Consider the following 18,304-nt stretch of genomic DNA (forward strand, 5'->3'; position numbering starts at 1 on the left):
AGACTCGGGAGGCAGAGAATAGATGGGAGTGGGGCCAGTCAGAGGTGGTATTTACCAGTTCTCCCAACTTCTCAAAATTTCCGCTACTGGTTCTCCAGAACTGGTCAGAACCTGCTGGTTCTGGTATCTCTCGTATCAGGAGAGATTTTGGAGGAATGGAATAGTTACAGCTTGGAAGACAGAAAGGAAATGAGGGACATGATTGAAACTTTTAAATATATTAAGGGTGTGAGTAAGGTTCTGGAAGGCAGTATTTTCAATATTATGCAAAGATCAAGAACATGGGGCATAACCTCAAACTGACAGATGGGAGGTTCAAAAGTAATGTTAGAAAGTATTACTTCATAGAAAAAGTAGTGGAAACTAAGAACCAACTTCCGGGAGAGGTAATGAGTCAATTACCAATAAATGAGTTTAAACATGTTTGGGATAAACACATGTCCATCATTCGACAAAAATTTTAAAAAAGAAAATTAAAAAAAAATAATTAAAAAGAAAACCCCAAAGGACAGACTCAATGGACCACTAAGGTCTGGTAGAAACTAAGTTTCTACCATGTTTCCCTGAAAATATGACCTACCTCAAAAATAAGCCCTAGCCCTATTTTCCCACACCTGTACCTAATATAAGCCCTACCCCAAAATAAGCACTAGTTAAACCCAGCCAATTGTCTGGTTGTACGAGGTGGGGCAAGGTGCAGGTGTAAAAATCAAGCTAAGGCAGGGGTGAGGAGGTGGAGCTCCCCTACGTGCCCCATACCTGCTTACCTTAGGACCACCACAGTCAGGCCTCCCACACCCCAACACCTGTTGTGCCCCTGCCCAACTTCTTTGCATCTACTTGTGGCTGCTTGGGGCCAGATGAAATGTGGTGCATTGCGCTGGTGCTGCTGCTTGTGACGGGATGCCATGAGGGTTGCCACACCAGTGCCATGGCTTGCAGCTGAGCACTGTGCAACTCATCACGATGAGCCTTGCAGCATTCTGCCACGAGCAGCAGCTCCAGCTTGAGGAGCCTGCAGCATTCTGCCATGAGCGGTGGAACCAGCATGGTGCGCTGCATGGTGTTCTGCGAGTGGGGGCATCGGCGTGATATGCCATGTGGCATCTGACTACAAGTGCCCGCAAGCAGCTACAGAATAAGTCAGGTAGCGGCGCAACAGGTGTTGGGGTGTGGGAGTCCTGGTTGCAGCGGTCCTAAGGTAAGCGAGTGAGATTTCCCCCAAAAATAAAACCTGGTGCTTATTTTGGGACTCAAAAGAAAATAACTGGGTCTTATTTTCAGGGAAACACGGTACGTCACTCCAGCTTCTTCTGCTGTCTGTGCCAGGACCGATGATGGGCTTCCTTAGGTAGGAGATGAGCTTTTGGATGTAGCAGTTTGAGAAAGAAGCTGCATGACTGACCTCCCCAGTTGTTTCTTTCCCAGGATCTGTTGCTGAAGCTTCTTTCACTGGATTTATGTGGTTGGCCCAAAGCTTCCCAGATAGAGCCCTTCCCTGGAGCAGAAGCAGTGCCAAGCCAATAGGCTGGGAAGGAAAGGCTACTGCAGGCGTTTCCCTTTAACTTCCTGGTCTAGTCCGATGTTGCAATCTCACTCATTTAAACAGTGCCTCCTTGGCCCTTGCTCAGAAGGGGAAAAGCCACCAGAAGATCTGCTCCATTCCCCTCTTGCTTCTTGCAGGATGTGTAAGGAACTTGCTTCGATAGCTTTCTACAGGGCTGTCTTCGCCGAGTTGCTGATCACCGCCATCTACGTCTTTTTTGGCTTGGGGTCCGTTCTGGATTGGCCCGAGACACCCTCCATCCTCCAGACTGCCATCACTTTCAACTTGGCAGCAGCTGCAGCTGTCCAGATTGCCTGGCAAGTGAGTGGAGCCCACATCAATCCAGCGGTGACTGTGGCTTTCCTGCTCGGCTCTCGTGTCTCGTTGGTGAGGACTGTCTGCTATGTGGTGGCCCAGCTGGCTGGAGGAATTGTTGGGGCAGCCGTCCTTTATGCGGTGACCCCTGGGAATGTGCGGGGAAATATGGGCATCAACAAGGTAGGTCACCGAATTGGCATCTTTGACATGGGCATTTGCCTTGGGAACACTCCTCAAATAACCTACCAAGCGGTATGTATTCCAGCAAGCGTACCAAGATTGACTGGAGTTGTGGATCTGCCAAGCATCAAACAGGGGTATGGCTGTTAAGGTGTGAAATATTGTCACTGTGTTAGATTACAGAGGGAAGCCCGTCAGCAGAGGTGGTATTGTGCACACACACACACACACACACACACACAAACACACACACACACACATACAGACACACATACAGACACACACACACACCATTTGTGGGAGTGGCAGGCGAGCACGAATGGGGCTCTGCAGAGGTGGTATTCAGCAGCTTCTGAGCAGTTCTCAGAAGAGCCAAGGTGGCGCAGTGGTTAAATGCAGCACTGCAGGCTACTGCTAGATCAGCAGGTCAGCGGTTCAAATCTCACCGGCTCAGGGTTGACTCAGCCTTCCATCCTTCCGAGGTGGGTAAAATGAGGACCCAGATTGTTGGGGGCAATATGCTGACTCTCTGTAAACCGCTTAGAGAGGCCTGAAAGGCCTATGAAGCGGTATATAAGTCTACTGCTATTGCTATAGTTCTGGAGAACCGGTAGTGGAAATTTTGAGTAGTTCGGAGAATTGGTAAATACAACCTCTGACTGCCACCACCCCCTCCATTTATTTTCTGCCTCCCGAGTCCCAGCTGATCTGGAGGGAATGGGGATTTTTCAGTAACCTTCCTCTGGAATGGGGGGGGGGAATAGAGATTTTACAGTATCCTTCCCCTGCCAAGCCCGCCAAACCACACCCACAGAACTGGTAGTAAAAGAATTTGAATCCCACCACTGCCCAGCAAATACAAATAGCTACAGTCCTATGTGAATCTATGTGATGTATATTGGAGGTGGTGAGCCTTTGAGAGCTATAGGCAATGAAATTTCATTTTAATGTATGCCGATTAGCGTACATTCAAAGTGACAATAAAGTTATTCTAGTTTGTGTCTAAGTCAATCGCTGATGGTACATCCTCTTGTAGAAGGCTGTGCAAAGCGTGTTCTTTGTTGGTTTACTAGGAAATTATTGGGAGAGGGAAGCTGATTATGATTTAAATCGAAGAGAAAGGATTAGCTGGAATGATGGCTTGATGGAAGAGTCCAATGGGAAGGGTTATAACAGTAAGTTATAACAAAAACTCAAAGTGTCCTGGAATTAATTGCAACATGGATTGAATTATAAAATGGCTTCATGGTGGCTATAATAACATGCAATTCCATTTTTATAAAAATGGTTATTGTCAGGGTTGAGGGTATCTAGTGGAAACAGAATGTTATGGAAGCAGGGTATACAGCAGGAATGGGTGACCATACAACCACAACCTCCAATTCATCCCTCTTTGCCCTACAGACTCCCTAGGTTGGGTTGACAAAATTAACTGGAAAATGGCCAGTTTTTATTAACATGGTTTATAGCATCTGGGACAGAAATTAAAGATCAGAGTAGGTAGCTTCTTCTGAAAATGTGGACAGTCCAAAAGATCTAACCAAAAGAAACTGAAGGGGGTCAAACTTCTCCACTTGGTTGTAACTCTGGATCACTGATTCATTCCTTCGTGCAAATCCCAGAAGCTAAACTATAAGACTGGGAAGGAAATGCTAAGACTGAAAAGAATTGTCCATGCTTGGACAATAACAATTCGAAAGGGAGATACAGGCTCCCATGTATGTCCACTGTAAATTCTAAGGTGGGGAAGGATAAGAATGTGGCAGCAAACAAGGGAATAAGAATGACCTATTATAAACAGAATGGGCAGAGCAGAGGGTCAAGAACATTACTTTGGGTTCATTCATATACTGGGCAGATGGAAGGACCAAGGACATGGGAGATTCAGGATTGATCTGGACGAGTTTGCCTCAATATGAATACAACTTACTGTTTCTCCGTGACTGGAAGGCATGTTATTGGCCTCTACGCACTGTCAGCCCACTGGGGAATTAGCCTCCACCCATCTTATCATGCTTAATATCAAGGGTGTTTTTTCTTCTACTTTGCTGTCTAATTTGCCTGCTGTACTTTATTGCATTGTAGGAGAACTCCCTCCACCTATGTACTGAGTGAGAAATGGCCCTTTTGTCCATCTAGTTAATGGATCGCCTTAAACAACTCCATATCCCTCAACCTTTTGTTGCACAGTGGTTTTGTAAATGAAGGAAATGTGGACTTTATCTTCAACAAATAAATGAGCTGGAATTTTGTAGCAGGAACTTGTTAAGTTATGTTTAGCAACATCTAGAATGATTGGGTCCTTTGTTGACATGGTGGAAGGTGCAACTATTTAACAAGGGACAGAGTGGATAAAAGAGGCCAGTTTTGGGGGAGAGAAGTAGAACTAAAGGTAAAGGTAAAGGTTCCCCTTCCTGACTCTAGGGGGTGGTGCTCCTCTCCGTTGCAAAGCCAAAGAGCCAGCACTGTCCGAAGACGTCTCAGTGGTCATGTGGCTGGCATGACTACCTTCCCACCAAAGGCGGTTCTTATTTTTCTACTTGCATTTTTACATGTTTTTAAACTACTAGGTTGGCAGAAGCTGGGACAAGTAACAGGAACTCACTCCATTATATGGCAGTAGGGATTCGAACCGCCGAACTGCCGACCTTTCTGACCAACAAGCTCAGGGTCTTAGCCACTGAGCCACCACATCCCTTTTCAGAACTAAATGTCATTATATCTATGTATTAGGAACAAACCTTATAAGCTCTTCCATGCTTATGGAGAGGGAAAGAGACTAGAAGAACAGGAACCCAGAGAATGCAGGCTGCTCTTTCCTGGAAATAGGTTGACTGATGGATTATGTGCTATCAAATTGTTGTTAACGCTTAGCAACCCCATGGATAGATTTTCTCCATGATGATCTGTCCCTAACCTGACTGTTCAACTCTTCCAACTAAAACAGAGTGAGTGTTGTAAGATTTACAATGTACATTGGTACTATGTAATCAGAAGTGAAGACATTGGTGTGGGAGCCTCCTGCAGCTCTGGAAGTAGCAGGGCCTTGAATTAGGTAGGAAGGATAGAGTTTCTTTCCAGTTGGACCTACCATGGCATCAACATCATATTTGTTGTGTTGTGCAGCCTTCTTTAAGAGGATGTACCTGTGAGGTTGCTTTCATCACCAAGTGGTAAGTGAAATAGGCTGAAATCACTTAGCTAATCATTCTAGACTAATCAACTAATTAACTAATCAAAGAAAGAGCCGCACTAAAACCAAGGAAAAATTTCCAGATATTTGGAACAATTAATTAGTTGAATGTTTTGCCTCCAGAAATTGTGGATGCTGCAACACTGGAGGTTTTTTAGAAGAGCCTTTTGTCTGAAATGATATAATGTCTCCTGCTTGAGCAGGAGGTTGGACTAGAAGACCTCCAAGGTCCCTTCCAACTCTGTTCTTCTGTTTATTGTACGTGTTAAATTAGCATTTGGCCACTTAAGGTGACAACATACAATATCAGCCACAAAGTAGGTTAAAATCAGTTTGAGTTCACCACCCATTAGTGTATGTTTGAGACCAACTCAGATGAGCAGCAGTAGGTCAGTTCAGAATGACATTTGCTGTTTGGCGTTTCTGGTCAGTTTTATCTAGCACCACGCTCAGTGGTGGGATTCAAAAAAATTACAACCGGTTCTGTGGGCGTGGCTTGGTGGGTGTGGTGTGGCTTGATGGGCGTGGCAGGGGAAGGATAATGTAAAATCCCCATTCCCTCCCCACTTCAGAGGAAGTTTACTGCAAAATCCCCATTTCCTCCCGAGCAGCTGGGACTCGGGAGGCAGAGAATAGATGGGGGCGGGGCCAGTCAGAGGTGGTATTTATCGGTTCTCCGAACTACTCAAAATTTCCTCTACTGGTTCTCCAGAACTGGTCAGAACCTGCTGAATACCATTTCTGACCACACTGCTATTGCACCAGTGTTGCTTGATGGTGCTCTACTGCTCAGCCATCAGGGCTGTAAATGCTTTAATTCTGAGTGGTTTGGCACAGGCTGAAGTACTGAAACAGTAGAATGAAAAGGTCCCATATTTCATGTGCCTAATCAGTACGATATAATTCAGCAACAAATCACAACAGGATAGGAATTGGCCATGAGCACAGCCAATATTTCTTTTCTATGGATTTAAGAAAGGGTGGAGAATATCTGGTTGCAATAGTGGGGAAAGTCCCAGAATCAGCTGTACGAAAGGCGGCAACAACACCGCCAAGGACACTAAGCCACTGAGATTTTTATATTTGGACAAGGATTAGTTAGCATCCATCATTCAATATCTCCCCCCTGACTTCAATATTTTCTTTGCTTATACTAAGGAGCTTCTGAAAATCTATGATAAACAAAATTGGTATCTGTTGGGAAACACCCAGCCAAAAGGAAGGAGGGATCAAGCAGGGAATTAGCCTTGAGTTGTCACACAGATGTAAGAGATCCAAGACTGATACACACACACACAGATCCCTTCCCCAAGCTCTCTATCTGTTCCCAAGGGAAGACAAGCAGTCTGTGGACATTTCTTATTATAAGCAGAATACAGCAATGGTACTTGAAATCTACACATGTGGATCTGGTCACTTGTGCCTGACAGTATGTGTGACTCTAAATGTAAGCAAGAAAAACAAAATGCACAGGTACAGTATAGGTGGTACCTTGCTCAACAGTAGTAACTGTGAGAGGGATCTTGGAGTCCTAGTGGACAACCATTTAAATATGAGCCAGCAGTGTGCAGCAGCTGCCAAAAAAGCCAACACAGTTCTAGGCTGCATAAACAGAGGGATAGAATCAAGATCACATGAAGAGTTAATACCACTTTATAATGCCTTGGTAAGGCCACACTTGGAATACTGCATCCAGTTTTGGTCGCCACGATGTAGAAAAGATGCGGAGACTCTAGAAAGAGTGCAAAGAAGAGCAACAAAGATGATTAGGAGACTGGAGACTAAAACATATGAAGAACAGTTGCAGAACTGGGTATGTCTAGTTTAATGAAAAGAAGGACTAGGGGAGACATGAGAGCAGTGTTCCAATATCTCAGGGGTTGCCACAAAGAAGAGGGAGTCAAACTATTCTCCAAAGCACCTGAGGACAGGACAAGAAGCAATGGATGAAAACTAATCAAGGAGAGAAGCAACATAGAACTGAGGAGAAATTTCCTGGCAGAACAATTCATCAGTGGAACAACTTGCCTCTAGGAGTTGTGAATGTTTCAACACTGGAAGTTTTTAAGAAGATGTTGGATAAGTATTTGTCTGAAATGGTATAGGGTTTCCTGTCTAGGCAGAGAGTTTGACTAGAAGACCTCCAAGGTCCCTTTCAACTCTGTTATTCTATTCTGTTCTGTTCTGTTCTGTTCTATATATGATACTGTACTTTGAGGTAATAGCAAATCTTAAAAATCTGAAATGCTAAAGATGCCCAATCTGCATAAATATTGCATAAAGATTCCTCCCCCAGCAAATATCACAACTAGTGGGAAAACATCTATCAATCCTGCTTTTAATGTGGGCAGGCGATGAGGGTGAGAGGAGACAGTGTTTGATAAATGGCTAGACCAGAAGGTTTAGCCTTCTGTTAATATCTTAAATGAAATAGCAGCAAACCTATTTTTTCTTCTACACTAGCGTTAAGCTGAAATGAGTAAAAAATGTATGCAAACTAAAAGAAGGGGGGGAGGAAATAAAACCCTAAAATGCAAAAACAGAAGAAAAGGTTTATAAGAAAAATAGAATAAATGTCATAAATGAGTAGCTTATGATTATTACAGCAGATGTTTTGAAAAGTCACTTTCAATTGGTAGCTAGGAGTGGAGCAGTGGTGGATTTCAAAAAAATTTCGAACCTACTCTGTGAGTGTGGCCTCCTTTGTGGGAGTGGCTTGCTGGCCATGTGACCTGGTGGGAGTGGCTTGCCGGCCATGCATTCTCTCTCTCTCTCTCTCTCTCTCTCTCTCTCTCTCTCTCTCTCTGTCTCTCTCTCTTTCCTTCCTTTTGTCTCTCTGTCCCTTTTTCCTTTTTTTCTTTCATCTCTCTCTCACTTTTTCTTTCTTTTTTTCTTTTTTTCTTTATTTATTTCTTCCTTTCTTTCTCTTTCTCTCTCTGTGTGAGTCTGTGTGTGTGTGCCTGTGTGTGTGTCAGTGGTGGGTTTCAAAAAATTTTGGAACCTCTTCTGTAGGTGTGGCCTGCTTTCCGGGTCCACTGGTGGAACCTCTTCTAGAGCCGAGTTGGCGCAGTGGTTAGGGTGCAGTACTGCAAGCCACTTCAGCTGACTGCTATCTGCAGTTCGGCGGTTCAAATCTCATCGGCTCAAGGTTGACTCAGCCTTTCATCCTTCCGAGGTGGATGAAATGAAGACCCAGACTGTGGGGGCAATATGCTGACTCTGTAAACTGCTTAGAGAGGGCTGAAAGCCCTATGAAGCGGTATATAAGTCTAACTGCTATTGCTATTGCTATTCTAACCGGTTCAGTAGATTTGACAAACTGGTTCTACTGAACTGGTGCGAATTGGCAGGAACCCACCTCTGGAGCGGAGCCTCTGGCTCCACCTAACTTCAAGCCATGCAAAGAGGGATATGTCAATATTTTTCCCTTTTGCTTCTTTCCCAAGCCTTCACCTTTTGATAATCCATAGTTAATCTCAATTTTCATTTCCTTGTCAGATGTCAAGAATTAATTTCACACTTCAGCCACTCTGAATTTGGACTACACTGTGGGATAGGAATATTTCTCAGCTACAAGAGAAGAGAGTCTATTAAGAAGCGGGAACAGTTGTGTTGACTAGGAGGAGTAGAGATGTCTTATTACAAGCAATATCATACTAGGCCCGTGATGGCGAACCTAAAGCATGGATGCCACAAGTGGCACACAGAGCCCTCTCTGTGAGCATGCGAACCATAGAGCGAGCAGCTCCACACGCATGTGCGTACGCCTCCCACCGTCCAGCTTCATGTGCGGGGAGGTGGGAGGGTAACGTGCACAAGTGTGGGAAGCGAAGGGGTCACGTGTGCATGGATGGGGATGGGGGGAGCATGGGGGAGAGGTGTGGTACCCCCACCACAGCCTGTTTTTGGTCCCAGGAGGCTGCAGGGAGGCCTACTAGGCCCAAAACAAGGTGCGGGGGGGTGTCACATGGGGAGTGCTGGGGGGTCGTGCATACATGCACATGGGGAGCACGGGGAGGGCATGCACACACATGCGCAGGGCTGGGGGTATTACATGCACATCGCATTATTGGTGCAGGGGCAAGCGCACTTTGGGCATGGGACAACAAAAAAGTTAGCCCTCACTATACTAGGCCAAAGAACTATTCCAAAACATGAACAAAGTTCTGAGTTTGTAATATTTCTCCATTGAGCAAATGGAGGCAAGAAGCAATGGGTGTTTCAGCCCCATTAACAATCGCCCCCTGGGGATCGATCCGTGAATCAACTTCCTATCCACTGAACTACCCAGGGATGAAGCCCCAGCTGTACCACATTTTTATGAGCTCATTGTGAGAATTGCATCAAATGCTTTGCTGAAATCAAGATAAGCTATGTCCATAGCACCAACTTTGTCCAAAACATTTGTAACATAGATAAAAATAAGTCAAACAGTTTAGCCATCCCGCTTCTGTCAAGCCAAGTCAGTGGAAGACCTGGCAGGAAGTCCCAAGTTGCAGCCATCTGATGTTGCGCTTAATGACAGTGACTGATTTGCTTCACAACCACAGCGGAATTGACATAAATTGAGCACGGTGTTGTGATGTTTCACTTAACGCCTGTGTCATTTAGCAACTGAGTTGCTCGTCCCAATTTCAGTCGATAATGGAGGACTACCTGTTGAAAGACAATATGCATCACGTCAAAAAAGGGAAAGACTAATGTTGCATGGTTTATTTTCATTTATTTACTTATTTAGTTTGTCACTTGTGTACAAGATATCAGGAATAAGAATAAACAAGAATAAAGAATAAGAACACAGGAAATGGGTACAAATAAATGGGGACAGTAGGACCGGGACGTTAGGCACACTGGTAGGCTTATGCATGCCCCTAGGTTGCAGCTACCATCTTAATCTTTTTTAACCTCCTCTCGGTAGACACAGCTGCACCGGGCATGAGATCCTCTTATCTTCGCTACCAGTTCGGTAGAGGGAGCGCGTGCATGCACAGAGCGTGTGTAATGATGTCAGGGTGGGTGGACGCAGCCTCACGTCGCCGCCACTACCAGTTTGCTTGAACCGGTGCAAACCGGCAGAATACCACCTCTGAGCTGCACCCAGGGATTGGCAAGAGAAGCTGAACGGATGGTCTTTGAGCACAGCAGAAGAACTCTGGTTTCCTGGTCTCGAAAGGCAAACAGTCATGAAAACTGGAGGGATGTGATCACAGAAGGGCTCAACCATAATATGATGGACTTCAGATGGAGCAGATATTTGCCAGAAGCTGGAAAACATCATTTTATAACTAAAAAGAAAGAGGAAAATTTAGAGGCCTTTTCAGCTGATCAGGGATGACTGCTGCTTCCCCTATTGGAGAAATATAAAAGCCAGCTGTTAAAGTCACACGTTTTTCCACCTGGAGCCACCTGCACAGAACTATACATCCTTCAGGGTTCTCCCCTTAAATGTTGAGGTAGGAGGGACCCCCCCCCCCAATGATGTGTTGGCATAAGAGGGATTCTGCTGTTTATAACAAAGTGCTCGGATTGAACTGTGGGGGATCCTGCATTTGCGTAACCTAAAACCTCTATAATAATCCTTTTTCCCAGGCAGAGAAGATGCCAGCCATATGGTTAAAGTCTCCTTCACTGTTGCTTCCTTCTCTGCCCTAGGTGATCATCCATATTTCAAGTGGACAGGCTGTTGCAGTTGAGCTCATCTTGACCCTACAGTTGGTTCTGTGTTATTTTGCATCCACAGATACCCAACGCAGTACGGGCTCCCCTGCTGTCATCATTGGCATCTCGGTTGCCCTGGGCCACTTGGTTGGGGTGAGTAAATTAAGAGACGCTGAGCAAGATAAGAGTAGGGCTACCAGAACTGGCTGACGATTACTTGAAAATACACACCCGGGAGCCCTAAGCAAGACAGGCGTTGTTTTATTTTGTTTAAAATGCGAGAGGCAAGCTTTTAAAATGATAGAGAGTGCTCTTTGGAGGGAATAGGCATTCAAAGCAAAATAAAAATCAATGTTGGAAATAAAAGAGAGAATACGCCCAAGCCAGCATTAGCCAGATAAACCTGAGAACCCTTAAAAACCAGGAAGAAAGGAATAAGGCAACAGATATTGTTTAAATTGACTTGGGGGCAGCTGGACTGGGCTCCTGGCTGAAAAGTTTGCCCATGTATAATGCAAACAAGTGAGGGGTATTTTCGGGAGAACATTTGAAATTAGCTAGTGAATCCTACGGCAATCAACATTCTAAGCTTTTGCAACTGTGTTCATAGATAATCCCACTACAGTGGGTGGTGTGATGCACAACTGACATCACAAAGCTCACAGCACACCCCTGTTGGCCAAATATTTCACCCAGACCATAGCCTGCCTCAAGCAAAAGAGACACTCTAGAGCAGGGGTGTTAAACTCGCGGCCTGCAGGCCGGTTGCGTCATGTGCTGGCTCCGCCACCGCCTGGTTTAGCGAAGGGGGGGGAGTCCCAATAGGTCATGTGATGCTACTGTGACGATCAAGTTTGACACCCCTGTTTTAGGGGAAAGGAAACTAGGAGTGGCTGCTTGAACCAAAGAACATCCAGTCTTCAACGTCAGGCTTAAGACTAGAAAGTTACACAAGCATTTTCTGCCAGTGTGTTGTTTTATATGGATTCCATCCAGTGGTGGGATTCAAATTTTTTTAATACCGTTTCTGTGGGCGTGGGCTTTGTGGGCGTGGCAGGGGAAGGATACTGCAAAATCCCCATTCCTTCCCCACCCCACTAACCTGCTTTCCAGTTCTGTTCTCCTGTTTGGGGCAACAAAAGAAGATCAGCTGGGAGGCTGGGAGGCAGCAGGGGCGCGGCCAGCCTATTTGCTGGTTTTCCAAACTACTCAAAATGTCCGCCACCAGTTCTCCAGAACTGGTCAGAACTGGCTGAATACCACCTCTGATTCCATCCCAACACTGTACAGGTAATCCTCGACTTACAACAGTTTATTTAGTGACTGTTCAAAGTTACAACAGCACTGTAAAAAGCGACTTGCGTCCAATTTTCTGCAGTTATGACCTTTGCAGCATCTGTATGTTCACGTGATTCAGATGTTTGGCAACTGGTTCATATTTATAATGGTTGCAGTGTCACAAGCACACATGATCCCCCTTTGCGACCTTCTCACAAGCAAAGTCAATGGGGGGGGAGTCAGATTCACTTAACAACTGTGTTACTAACTAACCAACTGCAGTGATTCACTTAACAACTGTGGCAAGAAAGGTTGTAAAATGGGGCAAAACTCACTGAACACATGTTTCACTTAACCACAGAAATATTGGGCTCAATTGTGGTCATAGGTCGAGGGCTACCTGTAGTAGTTTGGACTACAGTGAGAAAAAAATCTTGATGGAAGTGCAACATTGAAAGAGAGAATGGGGCTTCCATAAGAGCTGCCTTTCCTAATCCTTTCTTCCGATTTCTCGTTTCTAGCATTACTACACTAGATGCTCCATGAATCCAGCCAGATCCTTTGGTCCTGCTGTCATAACTGGGGATTTTCTTCAGCAGTGGGTAAAACCTTCTTCTTTCTGTATCCTCATCCCCCATTATTCCAGGGTGTAGATGAAAGAAAAGTGGGGTAAAGAATTATCCAATTGGCCAGACCCTGAAAGCCTAACTATCAGTAGGATTTAATTGTATGCACTATGAACTGTCGGGAGAAATGTCCTTCTGGTTTCAGCTCCAAGTGGGGGAAAAGACACTGGAAACATGGAGGCTGCTTGGAAAGATGGTTTTAATGGTGGACAGGACCACATGGCTTGAGGTCCTGGGGGAAAAGGTGCTCACATGCCTCCAGATGTTGGGTGAAGAAGAAAAGGGGAGGGAGGAGGGGCTTGCTGGGTTTTTTTATACTCTCTTTTCAGCCCCACTTCTCTGTTCCCTGTTCCTGGGTAAGAAATGTATTCAGATTGGTTGTCAGACTCCCCTGGGGCCATGCGGGGGCAACTCTGTAGGCTGTCTTGAGTCCACATTTGGTTGAGCATTGCTTCTTCCCAGGTGCCCTGTAGTGAGATGGCTAAAGGGCTAATACTATCATGCCTTAATCCCATCACACTGGACCTGAAGAGGAGGGATCTTTGTTATGTAGAGTAGACTGGCTCAGGGCCCCTAATGGCCCATTGAGAAAGGTGGGGGCTATTAAGAGTGAGTCTGTTTCCTGCCTAAAAACTCCATTTCTGATTCAGGGAAATATAATATTCTGCCTTTTCAATATTTCCCAGGCTATTTCATTTTTTCTAGGAGAGGGGTGGGTGCTGATTTCCTACAGAACCCAAGGAGGAACTGCACTGGTCTGGGGTTATTAAAACCAAAAATGACCATTCTGTATTACAAGTCCACAAACTTCTCTAAACCTCCCATAGAGTGCTGCTTAACTTTCTGTAGCCATCTGCATGGACTTACTGGCAGGTATTTTGGGGGGGCTATCATGGGATTTTAAATAGCAAGGCTGCAATGCTTCTCAGAACCACTTTCAATAAAACTGATCAGGACTTTGTTTAGACATCTTAACTGTAACTCAGTCTGGTAACAACTATATTTTTAAAGCTGGGAGGTGATAGCCATCTTCTGGTTGCATATGGCAGACCAGTTTTGGTCTCACCCACTTCCTAAGATTAAAATCAGAGGAGGCAACACCCTGGCAGTTGCATAAATAGTTTCAGTTGCTGGCATGAAGAATAGGGTTAACCAGCTGTGGGCCACGGAATTCCAGATTTGTCCTATAAGTGGCAGCAAAGAGATACAAAACTCTCTGTAAATCTATGCTGCCCTCTGGTGGTGGTCTGTGAGGTTGCTAGTAGTAAAGAAAAACAGCACATAAATCAAGTGATTGTTTAAAAAAAAAAAACACATATTCTTACTTCCTAAAGGGGCTTCAAATGGGTTCTCTTTTACTCCTAGAGGCTTGGTGCCCTACAGAGGACAGGAGTCATGCCTAGAACATTCCTATCACAAAAGACAAACCCTGACTTTTTTGTCCCGCTTAGGCCAGGTTGACTTCCTTTCAAAGCATAGCAACAGAGCTGCCTAAGAAATGTTTCTGCTTGAGTCAGAAATGGGATGGTCTACATCTCTCCTACCACTCCCCATTCCACATGCAAAAGCTAACTGGGTTAGCAGTTAAATCTTCCTTCAATATTGACAGTGACGCCCTACGGTCTTTTCAGGCAATAGGCTGCTTTAAGAGAGGCATGGGGCTAACAGCATAGCTTTCTTCTTTTAATTTTCCCTTCCTAGCCTTTTCTTCCTGGGTCAAGGGTCGGCAACCTTAAACATTCAAAGAGCCACAAAGGTCCTAACCGGAAGCCCTCTGTTCAATTCTGGAGCCAACCAGAAGTCCAGTTCCCCCACCATAGAGTCTCCTCCTAGCTCACTGTCCTTTTTCCTCTGCTTGTCCTAACTGAAAGCCCTATCAGTTGTGGAGCTGACCAGTGACAGGGAGCTGCAGCAGAGGAATGAAAGAGCCACATGCGGCTCCAGAGCCGCAGGTTGCTGATCCCCTGTCCTAGGGGATTACTCGGTTTTGCTTAATGTAGAGCCACCTGGGAGCAACACACTCAAGCTGTCTACCACCAACCTGGCAGGGTTCTAGTTGCAGATATGGTTATTCACAGAAGTTTCTGACCTTGAAAGTTTCCAGGAAGGGATGAATTAAGATGGAAAATGTAAGAACAGAACTAAGTGGAGAGAGGAGTTGTAGATCGAACTTCCCTTTATTTTCTTGTCATTTACTTCCATTTTAACCTCAATAGTAGCTTATGGCTTTAAAGCAAGCCCTTCCTGCTTTGCATATCCAACTCTCCTTAAAGGAGCTTAAAGCTGAATTCAGTCAGCAGGCATTTAAATTTAGCTTCCCCCAGTTAAAGCCGGTGCTCCATTTGATACTGAATTCTGACTCTGGGAAATCTTCAGGAATGGGAGTTTGAACATTTCCTGACTTTGATCTTGCCAAGAAGACATTGTCCATCCAGGCCAGTGTTTCTCAAACATGGCATCGTTGCTGGCTGGAGGATTCTGGGAATTGAAACCCGCACATCTTGAAGTTACTAAGTTTGAGAAATGGTCTAGATCAGGGGTGTCAAACTCACATTGTCATGTCGTTGTCACATGATGTATCATGGCATTTCCCCTCTTTGCTAATCCGGGGATGGGCGTGGCCAGTACATGACGCATCCAGCCCGCAAATTTGGCATCCCTGGTCTAGATCACTGTATCGTATGCCAGGGTTTTTTGTTTTCACTTAGTGGCGAATTTCGAGTCCTCGTTGTGTGAAAATCTTGACGTACTTCAGCATTTTGGTGAAAGGATTCATAAAATGGGACAGATTCCATTTCCCCCCGGCTTTTATTTACATGGTCCATCTTATCTTAGTTTGTATCTGTCTTTAAATAGGGTAAGCTGTCTATCTCTGATACACAGCTATCTCACTTCCATGGATTGCTACTCAGTTCTTTCCATAGAAGATGTCACAACATTGGAAGAGGTGGGTTGATTCACATGGCAGGACATAACTTTCCCAATCGGGAATGTCTACAGATCACAATCAAAAAAGTCAAGACAGCAGTCACAATGGTGATGGAAGCTCTTACCCAGTGTTTGTATGGATTGCATATATCCCTGATGGCAAATCTTTTTGGCACCAAGGGCCAAAAAGGTTGCACGGAAATGTGCACGTGCTTGTCAGGACCATGCTCCAGAAAAGTGGACTTTCGGGTTCTAGTATGCTGCACACCCAGCAATCAACTGGCTGGCATGCATGCGCAGGCCGGTTTTCGGCACTGCCACATGTGCAAAGGGACTGTGGTCCAGAAAAGCCAAACTTCCAGGTTCTGGCATGCATGCATGCTTGACAATCAGCTGGCCGGGGTGCATGACACATGCCAGTTTTTGGCACTGTTGTGCACACAAAGGACAGCTGATCATCACGTGCGCATGCATGCCAGAAACCCGGAAGACAAACAGGCAAGGCCACACATGTTGGGTGACATGGCTTTTTGTGCCACTTTGGGCATGCGTGCCATAGGTTCGCCATCAAGGGCATATATGGTGCACATTAAAAATTAAGACAAAGCTTCATTCATCATTGTTGCCATCGTCTTGATTTTTCTGACCTGTGATCCTGGTTGTAGATGTTAAAGGCTGTAGTGACCTGGGTTCTGATTCCAAGGCAGTGAAAAGGAATTAAATCTTGGGAAACTGTGAGTGAAACGAATCTAGTGTAGATCTAGGTAGATGTAGGTAGATCCTTGATCTACCTAGTAACTTAGGTTCAATTCACTTCAGTTGGACTGCTAAAGATCGTGCAGCTTCTTTGGCTCGGAGCTCCTGACTTTGGAACAAATAAGGTTGTTGTTTAGGTCAACTGATGAGAAGCCTTCCTTGTGCTGACTTAGCTTTGATCTTTCCTTACAGATCTTCTGGGTGGGCCCCTTAATTGGTGCAGTCTTGGCATCTGTCCTTTACAACTTTGTCATTTACTATGACCCTAAGCCCTTCAGCCAGAGACTGTCCATTCTCAAAGGCAGCTACGATGGAGAAGAGCTGAAGACGCAGGAGGAGAACGCTCAGAAAGAAACCCTGTCGTTGCCCAGTCTGGTGCATAGACTGTAGCCTCTTCAGTCTCCGTGGAGAGGAACTTTGGGATGGGCTCAGCAAGAGATGGATCTGTGGGTGGTGATCCCACAAGCAACCGCTAGAGGGCTCCAGGTGCCTTTCCTCTGAAGTGTTGACTTGCCATGTGGATTTTGTTACATTCTCATCAAGAGGCGCCTGGCAGGAGCTGGTCCTTTGTTGCCCTGCGATTGGAAGCTGCCATGTGGGTAGCTTAAGAACTCTATTCAGGAAATTGAAAAGGGCTACTTTCAGCATAAAGTGAATATGAACCTGACGGCTATGAACTGCAGTGCCAGACGAGCGGCTTGCTTGAGGTTTAAACTTGTCTTTTTCCAGGCAGGTTTTTTTTTCCAGAGGATAAGCAAAAGTTACTTGGATAAATAGCCTGGATGCTAGCGGGATCCTTAGGGGACGAATGAACCATTTCACTAATGCTGCATCTCATGCAGTAAAAAAGCTAAAGGTTCCCCTCGCACATATCTGATAGTCGTTCCCAACTCAAGGGGGCAGTGCTCATCTCCGTTTCAAAGCCAAAGAGCCAGCGCTGTCCAAAGACTTCTCCAGGGTCATGTGGCCAGCATGATTAAGTGCTGAAGGTGCACTGAATGCTGTTACCTTCCCACCAAGGTGGTCCCTATTTTTCTACTTGTATTTTTACGTGCTTTCGGACTGTTAGGTTGGCAGAAGCTGGGACAAGGAACGGGAGCTCACTCCGTTAAATGGCGCTAGGGATTCGAACCACTGAACTGCTGACTTTTTTGATCATAAGCTCAGCGTCTTAGTCACTGAGCCACTCCAACATCACGCTGCATAAAATTATGCTGCCTTCACTGCTGGGAAACAAGGAGCAAGAGTTGCTGCCTAGCGTAGACTTTCACTCGTCCAAAATAAACAGGTAGTCCTCGGCTTGAAACGGAGATGAGCACTGCCCCCGTTAAGTGAATCATTGCAGTTGATAAGTTAGTAACACGGTTGTTAAGTGAATCTGGCTTCCCCCATTGATTTTAGCTTGTCAGAAGGTTGCAAAAAGTGGTCACGTGACCTTGGGAGAGTGCATCACTATGAACCAGTTGCCAAGCATCCGAATTTTGATCACATGATTAAAGGGATGCCTCAAAGGTCGTAACTTTGAAAAAAATGATCGTAAGTCACATTTTTCAGTGCCATTGTAATTTTGAATGGTCACTAAATGAACCGCTGTAAGTCAGGATTATCTGTACATGAAAATGGGATCCCTAGTAGAGCTGAGTCCAACCTCCAGCCCCTCAGAGCTTTGAATATAGTCCTGGGTCTTGCCCCCAAATTGTCTTTAAATTCTCGTTTGGATTATTATAGAAAGAGAATATTTGCTACACAGTGAATAATCACACCAACTTTACTTTGTAGATTTCATTCACACTGAATGAAATCTATGTTGCTCTTGTGTGA

General features: G+C 45.2%; 1 protein-coding gene across 1 annotated transcript; it reads left to right on the top strand.

The window, feature by feature from the left end:
• Nucleotides 1-1,684: 1,684 nt before the first annotated feature.
• AQP6 (aquaporin 6) lies at nt 1,685-16,873 on the top strand. The gene is made up of 4 exons (XM_032211500.1): nt 1,685-2,044; nt 10,890-11,048; nt 12,695-12,775; nt 16,676-16,873. The coding sequence occupies exons 1-4, from the start codon at nt 1,685-1,687 to the stop codon at nt 16,871-16,873; spliced, it is 798 nt and encodes a 265-aa protein (XP_032067391.1).
• The last annotated feature ends 1,431 nt before the right edge of the window (nt 16,874-18,304 follow it).

This window comes from Thamnophis elegans, chromosome 2 (genome assembly GCF_009769535.1).
Source record: "Thamnophis elegans isolate rThaEle1 chromosome 2, rThaEle1.pri, whole genome shotgun sequence".
NCBI lineage: Eukaryota > Metazoa > Chordata > Lepidosauria > Squamata > Colubridae > Thamnophis > Thamnophis elegans.

Excerpts from the sequence above, each read along its gene's own strand:
- AQP6 (XM_032211500.1), top strand. The coding sequence starts at position 1,685 with ATGTGTAAGGAACTTGCTTCGATAGCTTTCTACAGGGCTGTCTTCGCC. Across the intron at positions 2,045-10,889 it reads GAAATATGGGCATCAACAAG|GTGATCATCCATATTTCAAG; the intron begins GTAGGTCACCGA and ends TCTCTGCCCTAG. Across the intron at positions 11,049-12,694 it reads CCCTGGGCCACTTGGTTGGG|CATTACTACACTAGATGCTC; the intron begins GTGAGTAAATTA and ends TCTCGTTTCTAG.